The sequence below is a fragment of the Camelus bactrianus genome, chromosome 25 (assembly GCF_048773025.1).
Source record: "Camelus bactrianus isolate YW-2024 breed Bactrian camel chromosome 25, ASM4877302v1, whole genome shotgun sequence".
Classification (NCBI taxonomy): domain Eukaryota; kingdom Metazoa; phylum Chordata; class Mammalia; order Artiodactyla; family Camelidae; genus Camelus; species Camelus bactrianus.
Genome location: NC_133563.1, coordinates 23,383 through 40,368, shown reverse-complemented (window position 1 = coordinate 40,368; position 16,986 = coordinate 23,383). Strand labels below are relative to the sequence as shown.

The 16,986-nt window shown below is 49.1% G+C and overlaps 1 protein-coding gene and 1 long non-coding RNA gene across 25 annotated transcripts in view; one reads left to right on the top strand and one right to left on the bottom strand.

Moving 5' to 3' along the window:
* LOC141574964 (trafficking protein particle complex subunit 9-like) overlaps nt 1-9,091 on the bottom strand; it is a 147,852-nt gene extending 138,761 nt beyond the window's left edge. For 5 of the 21 annotated variants that reach the window (XR_012502121.1, XR_012502122.1, XR_012502119.1 and 2 more), the window contains exons 1-8: nt 8,861-9,090; nt 7,259-7,434; nt 7,056-7,138; nt 6,303-6,438; nt 3,747-3,833; nt 3,239-3,399; nt 2,903-2,949; nt 198-326 (exon numbers count right to left, since the gene is read on the bottom strand). Coding sequence is in view for 4 of the 21 variants with exons in the window: in XM_074352585.1 (XP_074208686.1) it covers nt 198-326; nt 2,903-2,949; nt 3,239-3,399; nt 3,747-3,833; nt 6,303-6,344 (466 nt within the window). In the remaining 17 variants the exon portion in view is untranslated. Of the gene's footprint in view, nt 1-197; nt 327-2,902; nt 2,950-3,238; nt 3,400-3,746; nt 3,834-6,302; nt 6,439-7,055; nt 7,139-7,258; nt 7,435-8,860 lie in introns of all 21 variants that reach the window. The other 16 variants (XR_012502128.1, XR_012502129.1, XR_012502132.1 and 13 more) reach the window with 11 other exon arrangements.
* A 174-nt stretch (nt 9,092-9,265) lies between these two features.
* LOC141574965 (uncharacterized) lies at nt 9,266-16,560 on the top strand. 4 transcript variants are annotated; one of them, XR_012502135.1, is made up of 4 exons: nt 9,269-9,437; nt 10,827-11,059; nt 13,190-13,291; nt 14,184-16,560. It is a non-coding gene; the product is annotated as an uncharacterized LOC141574965 (long non-coding RNA). The 4 variants fall into 4 exon arrangements; XR_012502134.1 differs by having other exon boundaries at nt 9,274-9,431; nt 13,190-13,356; XR_012502133.1 differs by having other exon boundaries at nt 9,276-9,437; nt 13,190-13,356.
* The last annotated feature ends 426 nt before the right edge of the window (nt 16,561-16,986 follow it).

Here is a 16,986-nt window from a genome sequence, read left to right as displayed (position 1 = left end):
GGCTCTGAGGCAGACCGACTGGCTCCCACCATCAGGACACAGTTTGGGCACCTGAATGCTCCCTTGGAGGCATCCTATCACTTCTCAGGAAGAAGTCTGGCTGCTTCCACCCTATGGCCCTCCCTCCCACTGTGCTGGCCTCAGGAAGGTTCCTTATTTGGGGAAGAAGGCAGCCCACCCCCTACCCCACCCCTCACCTTTCTCTAACCCAGGCTGGTGCTTTCTCTGCCCTTCAGAGTCTGGAAAGCCATTTCTCTTCAGGTATGTCCCTTCTGAGATGGACTTGCTTCCACTCAATTCTAGGCGAGGATGCACCATGGAATGCACTGGGTAAGAGAACCAAAATAAATAGTTTCTTCTGTGAGGTTTTCTGTTTATCTACTGGGGCTGGGCTGTGTGTAGTTTGCTACAGCTATTCGTGCGAGAGGCTAAAGCCACCCGTGTGTCCTTGTTTTCATCTCCCCGCTGTCTTTGGGTTTTCCCTAGACACTCCTGAGACATTTACTTCTTTTAATTTTATTCCTGTTATTACACAGGGGCCCTACTGACATGGAGGTAAGGTGTTGGGGGAGCGGGACAGAGCAGGGCATCTGTAGTCCTGTGATTAGTTCTCATTGAGCCTGTGCCCTGAGCTGTGACCTCCACAAGTGTGTCTCTTTCCCCCACCCCAATTTGGGTGACACAGAAGGTATTTCCCTTCCCCCAGGTAGGTTAGGCTCTGGTAAAATAATTTCTCATTAAAAAAAAAAACAAAAAAACAAAAACACAACCCCCCACAATGGAAGAGAATGTTCTGGGTGTATTTCAATAGAGCTATTTTTTCCTTTCCTGGCAGGAACCATGAGGAGTTTTCCTATGATCTTCACTCTGAGAACAGGATACGGTCCTGGAGGTAAAATGCATGAAAAAGAGCAGGGGGCCCCTCTGACTGGCCCCCTGGAGTTGTCACACTCAGACTTCCCCACGCTGAGCCTCCAGCTGGCCTCAGGGACCTGTTAAATCTGCCTGCCCCCGGGGTTCTTACAAAAGCGGGTTCTGCCCTGGGAGCTGTGACTCTCCAAGCCTGCCCGGCTGCCTCTCTGTGTTGGGAGCAGCTTTCCCCCTCAGTTTTCTTGTGGATCTAAGAAGAGCAGTGGGTTTGCAGCTCCCTCAGCTCTGGTGTTGTTTTCAGGACAGAAGGAGCAACTTCTGAGCTCCACACGAGCTGGACCAGAGGCTGGAAGCCTCCCCTCCTCTGCCTCCATGCAGACAATCAGTGGCTGTGGTTCTAGCCGAGTTTCTGAAGATGTGGATTTAAACACACACATCCCAGCCCCCACAGGAGCACACAGCCCCATAAATCCCTACAACTTCCACTGGTAACTACGGAACTGATGAGGACACGGGTTTCGGGGCTGCAGAGGCCTGACTGCATGACTTTCTCCGTGGCCTATTAATGTGGTTGTTATGGGCCTTGTCTGAAGTGGCTTGCTTACCGCACCTGGTACATGGGAAATATAAAATAAGTACTAGAACCTCCACTTTTTCTCCCTCTTGGGCCTTCCAACCTAAAAAGTAATACGTGAACTCAGACGGCCTAGTCACCACAATGAGGTCCGACCAGCCCGGCTCTCCTGAGTGATGCCTCTCCTGAGTGATGCGCACTGACTTGCGCATTAACTCGGAACAGTAGGGGAACCGCCTTCCTCTAACTGGGCCTCTCCCCACACCAGGCACGCCCTCAGCTGAGAAGGGGCCAACTCCCCCATTGAGGTGTGTGCTGGTGGCTTCAGTGTGACCTGGCCCTGCCGGGACATGAACCTGCAGTGAGGTGGAGTGTCAGGAGGAGGGGGGGGTCCCTGCTGGGGCAGCAGGGGGCCCGGTAGCACCCTGCGCAGCCTGGTGCCTGGGGCTCCCCAACATCTCCTACGGCCCCCGGGTCGGCTCTGGTCTGGGCCACTCCATGCACCCTCCTAGTATCTTTTCATTAAGTCCCTTTTTTGCTTTTATCAGCCAGAGGTGGCTTCTGTTGCTTGTTCAGTGAAACAGTGCATCAGGAAACCAGACTATTTCTAAGATCAGTAAAATACGAACTTTGGTCAGCTCGCCGGGCAGACCGTGCAGCACAAATTCCCGCACAGGGCTGTGCAAATGCCTTACGTGAAGGGTCCTCATCATCTGTCTTCAGAGATACAGAAGCTCGTGGTTCAGGGAAAACCTCAGGGAGGGATTGAGGAATCCAAAGCTGGTTGGTTTCAAAGACTAACCGGTCGGACCAGACCCCTGAGCTGTGGTCAGAAGCCTGGCTCAATGTCACGCAGACTCAGCACCCTAAGTGTCCGGTGGGGTCGGTGCTGTTTCCTTTATGGGCTCTCGTTGGGGAGTCACTGTAGCCCCTTACACTCAGCAGGGAATCCAGCCCTCTTAGCCCCCACCCTGAGGGTTCCATGACACAAATCTCGGGAGTGTTTAATTTTCATCTTTGTTTAGGAGGATGAAGGTGGGGCAAGAGGAGAGATAAATTCACACTTAGTGACACCAAGTCACAGACAGTACCTCCTCCTCGGAGAGCTATGTGCTCCCACAGTGGTGGCTGGGGGGCTGGGCAGAGCCCCTCCTCTGGTCACAGAGGGACTCACTCCTCTGACTGCAACTGATGGGTTGGACAACGAATCCAGAGGGGACAGAGCATCTTTCCCGGGAATTTGGAACTGACACACAGAAATTAATTTCACTCATCTGGGGATTGGGAGGAGGGTGGGAATCAAATGAAACCAGAGCAGGAGAGAAAGTTACAAGTGAATGAGAGAGAGACAGAGAGACTGAACTTGTGAGAGTAAATAGTGTGAAGGAAGGATAACAATCAGGGCACAGAGGAATTCCAGCTCCTGGCTGTCTAGTGTGTCCCAGCCCATCAACAAACCTGCGGGATGGTTAACATCATTCCAGTTTTGCAGATTAGGAAACAGGCTGAAAGAGACGGGGGTTGGCTTTGGGTGCACAGTTAATTTAATTGCCACTGGACCCCTCACTTCCCACTGCCTGAAGGCACCATGATCCTCACAGGGACCCTGCAGTGCTGACAGCCTAGCACCCTGATCAAAGGGACCCTGCGGGAGTGGGAACCTCTCTGAGTTTGGAGAGTTCCCTGCACCGAGATTCCATGCATCAGCCGGCTCCCGCTCACCCCAGGTTAACGTCTCCCCAGCTGTGTAGTCCCCAACCCGCTTCCCTCCCTGCCAGGCACCCCCGTTCTTACCACCGAGTGTACTGCAGGAATTCAGGCACAGGGATGCCCAAAGCAACACGAGCCCACCGGCTGTACAAACAGCAGACTCCCAGCCCCACCTGGGCTCCATGGGGATAGTAGGTGTCCTCACCTTTCATGAACCTAAGGCAATCTGTTTCTTCAGCTGGAGGCTATAGAGAAAAATAAAAGGTCCAAAACATTGTTCAGTGAGGAATTCCTCCGAGGACCTGACTTCAGAGTCTACAACCAGTTGTGCTGGCCGCTCTTACCCCCGGACTTTGGGTGAGGTGGATTATTGATCAGCACAATCGCCGGTGGCCCAGCTCCTGGGCTTGGCTGCCCAGAGGGGGCTGGGGGAATGGGTAAGGCCAGGGCACTCAGGAAGAGCACAGAGGACCTGACATCTCGCCTCTGCAGTTGTAAACCCTTCCCCAAATCTCAAGGCATCGGACAGAGGGCAGCCACCACAATAATGAGATGTTCCCATCCCTTCACTCACTCCTGTTGGTTCACTTACGTGCTGAGCATCCACTGGGTCACAGGACATGACACACAGGATGGCCGATGGGACAGGCTTGGTACTTCCCCCTGGATCCTGTTCAATCTGATGGAAGAACGATCACTCATAAACGGTTTCTCAAAAGGATACATAGACAGGAGACAAACTGCAGAGTGAATCAAATTTTAAAATATAAATGAAGATCCCCCAGTCTCCCCGCCTAAGGTTAACAGCATAAAGAAAATAGATCTTGCCTTTGATCACCAAGGAAGTGGTCACCCTCTCTCAGGAGGAAAGGAGAGTTAATCTTTGAGCAGGACACAGAAGTGCTCCATCGAATTGGACCAGGACCTCTGCATTCATTCAGCAAATCTGTATAAGCTCCTACTACTTATGGGAATCTAGTAACTATACCCATTCCCAAGGCTCTTGGGCTTTATTAGTCAACAAAATAGACACGACTCCCCATCACTGGGGGCTCAGAGTTTTAGCAGAGAAAACAGGCAACATGATGGGGGTAGCAAGAGCTTGGGGAAAAATAAGAGTGATATGAGCAAACTCAGGTGATGGTGGTGGGGTGGGAGGCAGGCAGGAGGGAATAAGGCAATCCTGGCAGATCTCAAGGAGTAATGAACTTGAAGCAGAATAGATCCGGAGGAAGAAGGAAGAGCCGGAGCCAGAGGCCCCCAGAGTGATGGGGAGAGTGTGGGCGGAGAGGCAGATCAGGCCGGGTCCTGGAAGTCTTTGGGACGACTTTGGCTCCTAATGGAATGGTGACCCTTTTAGTGAGTTTTGATGGGATGGGTGATGTCCAATTTATGCTTTTGTTTTGGGTTTTCTTGGGAGGAGGTTAATTTATTTATTTTAGTGAAGGTGCTGTGGTTTGAACCCAGGATCTCATGCATGCTAAGCATGCACTGTATCACTGAGCTACACCCACCCCCTCAATGTATGCTTTTATAGGCTCCCTCTGACTCTGTGTGGATGAGATTGTAGAAAAGCAAAGATGGAAGAAGTAGGCTATTTGGTGTCCAACAAGGGGCTGAAGGTGGCTCCTAGGAGGGTGGGGAACAGGGAGTAGGTGGTTAATGAATTCAGAGTAGCCAGAATTTTCTAACAAGCTGGATTTGCTGTCTGTGTGTGTGTAAGAGAAAGAGAGAGAAAGAACATGGTTCCAACATCTGGACCTGGAAAATGGGATGGATGTCCTCTCCATCCACAGGGGATGGGACAAGATGGGGCTGAGCAGGTGGAAAGGGGCTGGAATCAGCTCAGTTCTTCAATGTCATGATTAAGGAGTCTATTAGATATTGCCACAGAAATGCCTAATAGGTAGAGGAGTCTGGGGGTTTTTTTCTTTCTTTTTAACATTAAAAAGTATAATTTAAACGTATTAATTTTATTATGTGAATGGATTTGGAATTTTATTTCATGCCAAGGTATATGTTATAATAGCCAAATGGAAAATATATCAGAAAAGGGGAGAAATGAGGGCTTTCACATAAACTGACTGTCCATAACGTAGGTAAAATTTCAATGAAACAGTCTTCAGTGCAAAAACCTCATCTTGGTGTTACATAAAATTAAATGAAAAAGGACTATGTTGATGTATCATTATTTCATGTTACATAATAGCCCCAAACAAACACACTGTTTAACTATGAGGCTTGTAGAAATACTATTCACTTTATTGACATAAATACAGAAATGCAGAAAGGTCCTAAGGTAGAATAAGCATCTTAGTGGAAATAATAGAGATCTGAGCATTTCACATGATATGTATGGACTGATTCAAAATTTGGAAAAGTAATTTACACAGTAGAACATATGTATGAATGTGAAAGCAAGATGAATGAAAGAAAAAGAATATGAGTATCAGGGAGAGAGTTCCAAATGGAAAAGGCCAATCAGGGAGTTTTGGACAAATCGAGAAATTGATGGCATGTCAATTTCCAAGTCTGGTTGCTTCCACCAAAAGTATAGCAGTGAGATAGAGGAGAGACCCAGGACCCAACTCCGAGGCACATTCGCAGTAAATATTTGGAAAAAAGAGGAGACGTTGGCAAAAGACCAGCCAGTGGATCGAAAGCAGAGCGATGGGCTGGAGGCCAAGTGAAGCAGGAACACGGGGGAGGAGAAATGGAAGAGCTGGGTCAAATGCTGCCAAAGGGCCACGCATGATGAAGACTAAAAACTGACCACTATATTTAGCAACGTGGGGTCACTGATGGCCTTGACAGAGCAGTTTCCATAGAGCGAGGGATCAGGGGAAAAGCCAGAGTGGGTGCAAAAGGGAATGGCTCAAGAGAATATGCAGACAGTGGGTTTAGACGACTCATTAAAGATTTGCTGCAAAGACATGGGGTGGCAATTGGTGGGGGCCAATTAGAGTCAAGGAGTGCTGTTTGTTTCTTTTAAGAGGATGGACTTTTATATACTGATAGGAGCCAACTAGCAGGAGAACAAAATAGATGAGGTAGTGACAGAGAGGATGGATGTGGGAGTGACAGCCCGGAGAAGATTGTATGGATGGGCCCCCTGGTGACTTTTGGATGATCTGGCTTTGGATGTCACCTGTAATAAGAGGTGGGGCAGCGAGAGTGAGGTCACAGACATCAGAAGGCGAGCGGATGTGCTGGGAGTTGCTGGTGAAAGTTCTCTTCTGTTGGCTTCAGTTTGCTTGGTCAAAGTAGAAAAGTAAACTTACCAGCTGAGGGACGAGAAGGAAGAGTTACTGGAGTCATGAGCAGAAGATACGAAAGAGCCTTCAGGGACAATGGGACAGTGAAAAGAGCAGAGGGAGACGGGGGGAGTGTGCTCTCAGAAAGTTACGTTTTATCTTTGAGGTCCCCAAGTGTTGGATGTGTGATTGCCCTTCCTGCTGTCTACGAAATAAAAATTGAGTATGGTTCAGGGAAAATGCTATTTCATTCTAAGAGGCTGCCTGTTTCTCAGGAACGGTCATCTTAAACTGCAAACACTACAAAAATGTTGAAAAGAAGAACTTGTGTACCCAATGACCCACTATTTTCTATAAATTTGGTTGCTGTTTAGTTCCCCTATCAATACCACAGAACCGATACTGCCTAGGATGGAAATACATCGATGCTTAAATGGAAATGAAATCTGTATCTTTTTCCTAAACTCCATGGCTTCCTTAACATCCCATTCCCCTTGGAATTTAGGGGTGTCCGGTATAAGAAATAAGAAACAGTTTGAGAAAATCCCGGCTCAGAATTACACAGCACAACCTCAGCTCAGAAGTATACAGCCATAAAAATGTTTAGAAGCAAAACTCCATAACTACTCTTAAAGAATTTTGCAAACCTGGGCCTGCCCAGATGTTTCCAAACTGGAAAGGTACTCCAATCAGTTGACCGGTACGGGAACCAGAGGCTGGTCAGCCTTTTCTGTAAAAGCCAGAGAGTAAATATTGTCAGTTTTGCAGATCATTTTGTTGTAACCATGCAGGTCTGCAATAAGAAAGCGAAGAGCACTGGGAGACACGAAACAAATGGACATGCCCACACCCTCCGTTCCACTCAGGGCAGCTTCTCTGTGGTGGGGAGCTTTGCCACAATGACTTGTTTCTTTGTTTCCATTGGTTTCTTTGTTTCCACCTTACTGCTCAAACTCAGAACTTCAAGTGAGCCTGGCCCTTCAGCATCCATGCAGAAAGAAGGCTGAGCGGGGGTGGGGATCCCACCTGACAGAGAAGAGAGATGGCTTGTCACCATGACATGAGACAATCACACCTTCCGGGGTGAAAGGGAACAAAGATAAGGGAGGGGCACAGCAGTGGGACCCCTGGGTCACCTGCCAGGCTTGCTCTCCCTCCACGGCCACCCTGGGGGCCTGGGTGGTGTTGGAACTCAGCTACAGTGATTAGGCTGAGGGGACTCAGGATAAAGGACCCTCCGTCTCCACACCGGGTTCCAAACGCAGCCTCTCTAAGTCTACCCTCTGAATTTCTGGAACTCAGCTGGAAGAATACATGATCAGGCCAGACCCAGAGCCCAAGCCAAACACGACAAGGGTCACATGGGGTTGTAACCCCGTGCTCAGTGGTCGGGGTCTCCTTGCAAATCTGCAGAAATCCCTGTTCTGCCTCATTCCTGGGAGAAACCCCACATCTCTTCCTGCTCTGTCTGTTCTTCTCTTGAGGCTATTGTCCTGGAGGGATGCAGAGTCCTTGAACCTGGCCCTCCAAACGTACATAAGCAGCCTGTTCAATAAAACAAATTATGCACTTTTTCACATTTGCCAGGTTTTTGATTCCAGAAAGGCTGCGGGACTCTTTCTCACTCTCTCCTGTGCCCCCACCACTTGGTGGCCCTCTCCTCATGGAAACACGATTTCCCACAACTGCACCCTGCCTCCCAGCTTGTCAGAGGGGAGTGACCCACAAAGACACAGGTGTTTGTGAGGATCCTGTCCCCCAGCAGAAAGCCTACTCCTGGAGCCACGGACAGGGATCTGGCCTCCTGAGCCGCTCAGCTCTAATTGAAAGCCTAAACTGGGGACCCCGAACATTGCTGACTGACTTTCTGAGTCACCTGGGCTGGAAGGGCCTGATTTTTCTTTCCAAGAATGGATGTAGCGCAGCCTCCATTTTCAGGGCTGACATTCATGACGTATCTAGTTCCCCCAAATGCACCCCAGGAAGGAAAGGCCCTTCCATCCCACTGGTTAGAAACCCAGCCCAGGGGAGTTCCAAAGCACTGCATTGCTGTCAGGTCCAGCATCCCTGCAGAGTGGCCCCTGCCCCTGAATGAGCCCCTTCCCTGGGCCTTCCCTGCCCCGACATGACCACACCCCAGGTGGTGCTGGGGAAGGCAGGGAGTGCAGTGAGGGGAGGGGGGAAGCAGAGCCCCTTGCTCTGGAGTGAGGAGACCACAGAGAAAGGCACACACCACCCCGACCCTATACCCCAAACTCTTAGCCCCGCCAACACAGGGGCCGCTCTGCGCCCTCTCACCGTGGCTCTCCTGTGAGACTGCACCCAACCCGACATCTGGCACCCAAGCCCTACCTCCCCTCTTATGACAGATCCCGTCTTCTTGGAAACTGCCTAGCAGCGCGTATTCAAGGCCGGCAGCGGGCCTGGCGGATCTGCACTTCAGGTGCCCTACCTGGCCAGCCGTGCGTGCCTGGGCTCAGTCCTCTATCTTGCCCACCGGTAGCCTGGGTCCACGTCCGGTGCAAGCGGAGGCCACGGAGCCCAGGCTGATCCCCACACACGGACAGGTGAGGGTGCCCCCGCCCCGCTGCCCCGCTGCCCCGCCCACTGGTGGCAGCAACGCCCCAGCCTCCGGCCGGCGCCACCTGCAGGTCAGGACTTCCGCGCGGCCCTGCCCTCCCCGGCCCCGCCCAGCTGTCCCATAAGCCTCCCCCCACCCCCGTCCTGGCTGCGCCCTGGCTCCCATTGGCTCCGCAAGTTCTGCCCTCGCACAACTAGACTCGGGAGGACGCACGACGCAAGCGCTAGGGGAGGGCCCCGCGGAGTTGCCATGGTTACAGGCGCCACGCTCTGCGCGGGCCGGCGTGCGCTTCTGGGGCGGGTATCGGGCTCCGGAAGTGTGCAGCTGCCCGGGACCATGGCGGTGCTTGCTGCTGGGGATGGCGGCTTGCTCGGCCGGGCGACTAGTTCTGTCCTGGTCAGTCGGCGGCCGACATCCTGTCTGGGGCGGCGTCCCACAGACGGTAAACGTACGTCCGCGCCGTCGGCGGGGCCGGCGGACATGAACCGGGGTGGGATCGGGGTTGGGCCGGTGGCCGGGGAGGGCTGTGGTGCCGGGGAGCGTGTTGGGGCGGGGCGGGGCAGGGCTTGGGCACAGCCTCAAGCTTTCCTCCCCCTCAGGCCCTGGGGCTGGGGCCGCGAGTCTGGGTCGCCCTTGGTGGCCGCGGCCTCCCAGAACCCCCCGGGAAGGGCAGGCGGAGGACCCATCTTAGATGAAGCGGGGCCTTACCCGGGTTTTGAAGAGCCCCAGAATCAGATGTTGGAATGGGGTGGCTTATCAGCCTTGTTTATCTGCAGGGAAATTTCAGTTCCATCCAGATGTTGGTTCCTTCAGTCAACCTCAGGAATAAGACACAAGGGTCAGTGCCGATAAGCAGTTATCTAGGGCTTGACTCAAAATAAACTATGCGGGGTGTAGGGATGGTAGATGGGACCCTCCCTCTTGAAGTTAGCAGTCTTCTGGGATTAGAGGCCCCAGTTGAGGATTACATCCTCATCTGCAGTAATGGAGGTTGTGAGAAACACACAGAGAAGGGAGGGGTGTGGTGGCAGTAACTCATTACAGAATCCAGGACCCTTGCCTGGCTCTTGTGTAGAAGAGTCTCGCCTTGGATAGGGCAACAGTTATCAAAGTGTATCCAAGGCCCCTGAGGTGCAAGACCATTTTCATAGAAACGCCGGGATGTCACCTGCCTTTTGCACACTCTTGCTCTCCCGAGTTCCTGCGGGGTTTTCCAGGGAAAACCTGGCCTGCGATATCACAAAACAGGGAATGCAGAGGCAGATAGGATAATTCAGCTCTCACCAGTCCAAAAGAGATTTGCAGAAATTAAAATCACTGCTATTCTTCTCACTAATGATTTTTCTTTTGAAAAATAGAATTATATTTTGTTTAAGAGTATCAATGGTAGCATACAGTAGATTGTTAATATTTTTAAGTGAATTCATACACTTTTTCTAACTTCTTATTTAACTTCTAACACAGGAAATATTGATAGATTAAACTCACATAAATAGCAGCCTTTTGGAGTTCTCAGTAATTGTTAAGAGTGTATAGGGTTCTGTAGAACAAGAAGTTTGAGAGCCCCTGGAGAACGAGTGCTCAGATGCTAGTCGGGTGCTTAGTGGTGTTAGACGGATGCCAAGATGTCTTCCGCAACTGCTCCCGGACTTGAAGTAATTGGCCACATGCAGATGGGTGGGCAGTGCCTCCACTTTACAAACCAGAAGCTGCTGAATGTGTCTGGAGTCTAGGCCATGGGCTGTGCAGGGATTCCCGTTGTATCTGTTCTATCTAAGCCGGGATTCCTGTGCAGAGGCCTGGCCCTGAAGACCCGCTCTCCTTTGCTCCCTGCCAGGTACTTTCTGTGTGACTTCAACCCTCCAGAGGGCTTCAACCTCCATAGGAACGTCTGCATCCACATTGCCTTCCTCCTGAAGACCCTACTGAAGATGGAGGAGCCGGTACTGGTGCTATTCCCTTGGGGTCACCTCTACCACTGGCAGAGCCCCGATCCCTGGTCCGACTCCTTTGACCTCCCAAGTCTCAACAGAAACATCCCTGACATTGAGTACGAGCAGTTCATTGCAGGTGAGGTGGTGGTCATTTAACTGGGGCCAGGTGGTCTTTGTTCTGGTTCCGATCTGAACATCAGGCCATCTTACTTTGGGCTTGTCGGTCTGCTTAGGGGCCCTGCTCATGTTTCCTACACTGCAGGTGAATTTGGTTTTTCCATAGTTTTTTCGGGAAATCAATTTGAAGTGTATGAGCTCTATGTCCCCTCCCCTCTGAAAACCCTGGCCTCCTGGTGAGATGGAGCGGTGACAAGGAGGCCACTGCCACAGAGGCCCTTGTCCCAGAAAGAGTCGCTCGCTGTGCAGTCAGGGCTGTTCTTACCTGTAGGAAAACACGATGTGTGTGTAGCATGGGCCACGTGCTGGAGAAGATATGTAACTGCCCATCCAGTATAATTTGGTCCTGCTCAAGCTACCCATTTTAAATTTTGTAAGAGGGAAGAGTTCAAGATTTTCTTTGAATAAAGGTATTTAGAGCTTATCAATTTTTTTTAAATTGAAATGTGATTGATTTACAATGTTTTGTTAGTTTCAGTTATACAGCTGTTTTGTTAGTTTCAGGTATGCAGCATAGTGATTCAGTTGTACATATACATAGTCTATTCTTTTTCAGGTTCTTTTCCATTATAGGTTGCAAGATACTGAATATTCTTCCCTGTGTTCTACAGTGAATCCTTGTCGTTTGTCTGTTTTACATATAGTAATTTGTATCTGTTAATCCCAAACTCCTAAGTTTGTTTTATAAGTCTGTGAGTCTGTTTTTTGTTTTATAGATAAGTTCATTTGTATCATTTTTTTAAAAATTCCACATATAAATGATATCATATGATACTTGTCTTTGTCTAACTTATTTCACTTAGTGAGATAATCTCCAGTTCCATCCATGTTGCTGTAAATGGCCTTATTTCCTTCTTTGTTATGACTGAGTAATATTCTGTTATATCTAAATACCACATCTTTATCCAGTCACCTGTCAGTGAATGTTTAGGTTGCTTCTATGTCTTGGCCATTGTAAACAGTGCTCCTGTGAAAATTGGGGTGCAGGTATCTTTTGGAATGAAGGTTCCCTCTGGATATATGCCCAGGAGTGGGATTGCTGGATTAGGTGATAAGCCTTTTTTTTTTTTTTTTTTTTTTGTCTTTTGAGGAATCTCCATACTGTTTTCCACAGTGGCTGCACCAAACTACATTCCCACCAACAATGTAGGAGGGTTTCCTTTTCTCCACAGCCTCTCCGGCATTTATGGTTTGTGGACTTTGGAATGATGGCCATTCTGACTGGTGTGAGATGATAACATTGTAGTTTTGAGTTGCATTTCTCTGATAATTGAACGATATTAAGCATTTTTTATATGCCTATTGGCCATCTGTGTGTCTTCATTGGAGAATTGCTTGTTTAGTTGTTCTGCCCATTTTTGGATTTGGTTGTTTATTTTTTTCTTATTAAGTTGTATGAACTATTTATATAGTCTAGAAATTAAGCCATGGTCAGTCTCATCTTTTGCAAATATTTTCTCCCATTCCATAGGTTGTCTTTTAGTTTTACTTATGGTTTCTATTGCTGTGCAAAACATTGTAAGTTTAATTAGGTCTCATTTATTTATTTTGGCTTTTATTTCTGTTGCTTGGGTTGCTTAGATTGCCCTACGAAAACATTGCTGAGATGTATGTCAAATAATGTTTTGCCTATGTTTTCTTGTGAGAAGTTTATAGTGTCGTGTCTAATATTTAAGTCTTTAAGCCATTTTGAGTTTGTTTCTTTTTGGTTTTTTTGCGACTCTATTGTATGCTTTTGATTTGTGGTTACCTTATTCTTCAAATATATCAGCTCATTACTATATCTATTTCCTTTAGACTGATAATCACGTAGGCTCCAACACATCCTAAGTATAACGAAGAAAAAAAAGAAAGAAAAAAATCTACATTTTCTTGCTCCCCTCTCCCATTCCCAACTTTTTTTATTTTGATGTCCTTTTTCATTTTTACATCTTTATGTTTATTCTCTTGCAACTCGTTATTGCATTTCCAACTATGGTTTTCCTGTTTCTATAGCATCCTGCTTCCTTTCTGTTTAGAAGCTTTTAATGTCTCTGTTAGGTTCAATATTGCTGAGTTATCTCACCTCCCCCTCCCCCCTTCCCCCCAGGCCTCTGAATCCTCAGTCCAGGGAAGCTAAACCATTCTAGCCTTCATCGGTTCTGGGAAAGCAATCTTCAGAGTGGGAAAAGACATTGAAAAATAATATTCTGTGAGTTGCATTCTACCCTTGCCCAGAGATGAGAAACATCTGAAGGTGGAGGAACACAGTTGGAGGTGGGGAACACAAAGTCTTTTCTCTTTTTGCTACTGAAGAAATGATTGCTTTTATAATTAGTGATAATGCCCTTTAAATTGGTGAGATCGAGATTCCACAGCTTCAGCGCCTGTGAATAACCGGCTGGGAGAAAGCACTCTAGGGCCCCTGCAGTGGGAAAGGCAGCCCCTCTGAGCACCTGTTGTTCTGTATTCTTCCTGCCTCCACACGGGTTCCCTAGGCACCGTGCAGGACGATGCAGTTACCCAAAGTGGAGGACGGGGAGACCCCTGCTGTGTGGCAAGCCACAGAAGCCCACACTTGAAGGACAAAATGTAGAGTAGTGGGGCGGTCATAGGAACAGGGGATGGTTGAGACCCAGGATGGTGTCCTGGAGTCCAGCAGCCAAGGCTGGTGGGGCAGATGGGGCCCTGGGGCATGGGCAGTCCTTGAGGGATCTGAAGCAAAGATAGGAACCAAGAGACTGGATTCGTGTGGGGGTACGGCACCCCTTGGAGGCTGCGGGGCAGCTCAGTGGGCCCAGGGGGAGCGAGCACTTCCCCAAAGCTGGGTTGACAAGTCACAACCAACTCACTGGGGACCGAGAGGCACTGAGTCATTTTTAACTTTTTGTCCCTCTTCCTGGAAAAGAAACTGCTGCCTGTTAAATAGCCTGTGTTGTTAGTGAGAATTAAAGACATGAAGCAAGATTGCCTCAAAAGTCATCCATTGTGTAGTTGTTAATAAGGGTCAAATGAAAACTTGAATAGATGAAATGAAGCATTCATCAGAGGATTTGAAAATCCTTTAAAATAAAAATCCTTGCTGCCTTTGTTCTTCATTTCAGGGTTCACTTGGTGATAATAATCATAACCAAAGCAACAGCAAACCCTTACAGAACTCTGTCCTGCTGTTCCAGGAACGCTGTGTTCATGACAACCCAATGAGTTGGCACCACTATGAGTTCCACTTTAAAGGTAAGGACATTCATTAATCACACGGCTAATAAATGGCAGAGCTGGGACTTGAACCCGAGCTCTCTGGCCCCAGAGACCCCTCTCAGCCCCTTCACTGCAGCTCATCACTTGGCATGCCCGACACAGGCCAGCATTTACGAGCAGCGTGACCTTGGCCAAGGCTGCTTCACTGCTTGGTCTCTGATTCCTCATCTGTAGAATGGGGGTGTGGGCAGTGAACTCTGTGAGCTCAGTTGTCACTTCCTCCAGCTCTGCAATTCTACTGCTTTGAGTTACTTTGGTAAGTATCCGAGCCCCTACATGGCCCACACATGGGCTGGCGCTTTGCTAGGCCCTGGGTTACGGAGCAAAGTAAGATCCGCCTGCTCCTCCGAGGAGCCTGTGTCCCTCCACGGCAAACAGCTGCGAGGCCCAGGCTCCCTCGCTGGTGGTCGGGGGCTGGGCAGGAAAGTCTGATAAGAGAAGATGGAGGCAGAGCCCCTCCGGGAACAGTGGTGGCCACACAGCTCTCAGGAGCGAGAGCCTCTGTCCAGGCTGCTGAGAGGGGGATCCTCGTGAGGCCAGTAGTCCCCCCAACCTAAGCCCTCAGGACAAAGATCCAGCCATCCCTGCAGTGTCACCATAGAGCCAGTCCATCCTCATCACTGTGCCTCTGTGCTCCTTTGTCCTGGGGCCTCTCTTCCCCCTACACCCAGAAGACTCTTCTCCCTCTCTTCTCTGAGTGCCCCCTCACTTCACCCGTGGTCCCTGCTTCCTGGGCCACCATCTCTGGAGTTGACGCTTTGCACCTTCACACCCCCCGTTTGATCAGGAGCCTGGGTTGGCCTCCTTGTGCTCACTTTCCACCTTCAGATGATTGCTCCTCCCCTCGTGGGAGCACATGGAAAACCCAGATCCTTTCCTAGCAGTGCCTGCCACCCTGGCCTCCCTGCTCATCTGCCTCAGTCAGGAGCACCTGGACCACCAGCTCTGTATTGCCTCGCCTCCTACCATCAAGACGTCAAAGTTCATTCTCCTTCCACCACCCAGTATGGTCATTGTAGGGTCTTCTTCTCCGTCAGCCTGAGCCAGCCACCCCCCATTCACCCTACCCCCGGGCTCATACCCGGGCGTTTCTCCACCCCAGGTCCAGCCTCTCTCCTTTAAGTGCCCACCTCTAGCCGTCCAGCTTCTTCTCCACCAGCCTCCCTGGCCCTCCTTCACCCTCACTGGGGCATCATGCGCTGACTCCTCTGCTTTCCTGCCTGTCCACGTTCCTCTTACTTCCACTTCCCCACCTTCCAGCTCTGCATCCACAGTCAGCACTCTCTTTATGACAGACAAAACCCCCTTGAGCCTTGACCTTTTCAGTTCCTCACCAGGCCGACTTCCATCTCGGTTCACCCAGCTCTACTTGTTCTGAGCCTGCAGGCAGCAGGCTCTCCCAGCACAGATTTCCAAGACTACAAATCAATGCCCACCATGTTGCCGCTGCCAGGCAATCCTCCAGGATTTCTCTAGTGAGCACATTTCCCCACTTATCACTCAGTGGTGTCAACATTCTCTGCTCTCTGCACACCTCTAACCTTCCCTCTGTCTCTTCCCTGACTCCCAGCAGGTGGCCTTGCCTCCTGCTTCAGAGAGAATGGCATGTTACAGGAAAGGAACTCGCTCACCTGCAGCAAATCTGCTCACCTCACCTTTTATCTGTCCCTCTCCCACCTGGACTCTAGCTGTAGTTGTTCCTAATTCAGTGAGTTTAGTTGACATATATATACACAGTTAAAAGCATAGCACACTATCGGCTACCTTCTAGGGGTTACTTTTTCAATTTAACATGGAGTGTGTGATTCATCCACTTCATTGCATGTACCTGCAGTTCATTTGTTTTAACTGATCTTAAATATTGTGTGTGTGAAAGTAACACAAGGCAAGGGTAAGCCAGGATTCAGGATGCTGGTTACTTCCTGTGAGAAGAGGCCAAGGGCAGGATAGGGAAAGAGGACACAGTATGTCACTGTCAATATTCCTGTTATGATGCTGGGTGGTAGGTTCATAACTGTGTCTTATAATATTAATTTTAATACATAAATACCTCTGACAGGCACCTAAGATGAGAATGTGTCATGAACCAAGACATACAATGGGTAATATTACATCATTATTGTTATGTAATCTTGTTATATTATATATTAATCATAATCTTACATTATTTGTTATGGGTTATATATTATATAGATGCATGAATTATATATTATGTATATAAACACCTACATATATTATATACTATCTGCTAATAAATAAACAGAAGATAATATGCTAGCATATCTTCTATTATGTATTATTTAATAAATAATAGCATACTCTATCCTGTTATATGACATGGAACATAATCTTTAATAAAATAAGAAATCTGTCAATATATATTGGTAATTAATAAAATTAAAAAAAACAGCCCGCAGCTTTTAACGCCGACACCGCTCCAGCTGTCACTGTGATTTCTCTTCCCTTTCATGGCCGAGGTCCTCACAGTGCTATCCGTTCCCCCTTTCATCTCCTTATCCTGAACCTTCCTCCTCCTCCCATCCCATGCTGCCTTCTACCCCGTGGCCCCTCTAGTCACCAGCGGCCTCTGGGGCACTGATCTGCGGGCACGGTCTCAGGCCCCAGCTCACCTGCCTGTCCGCCGCCTCT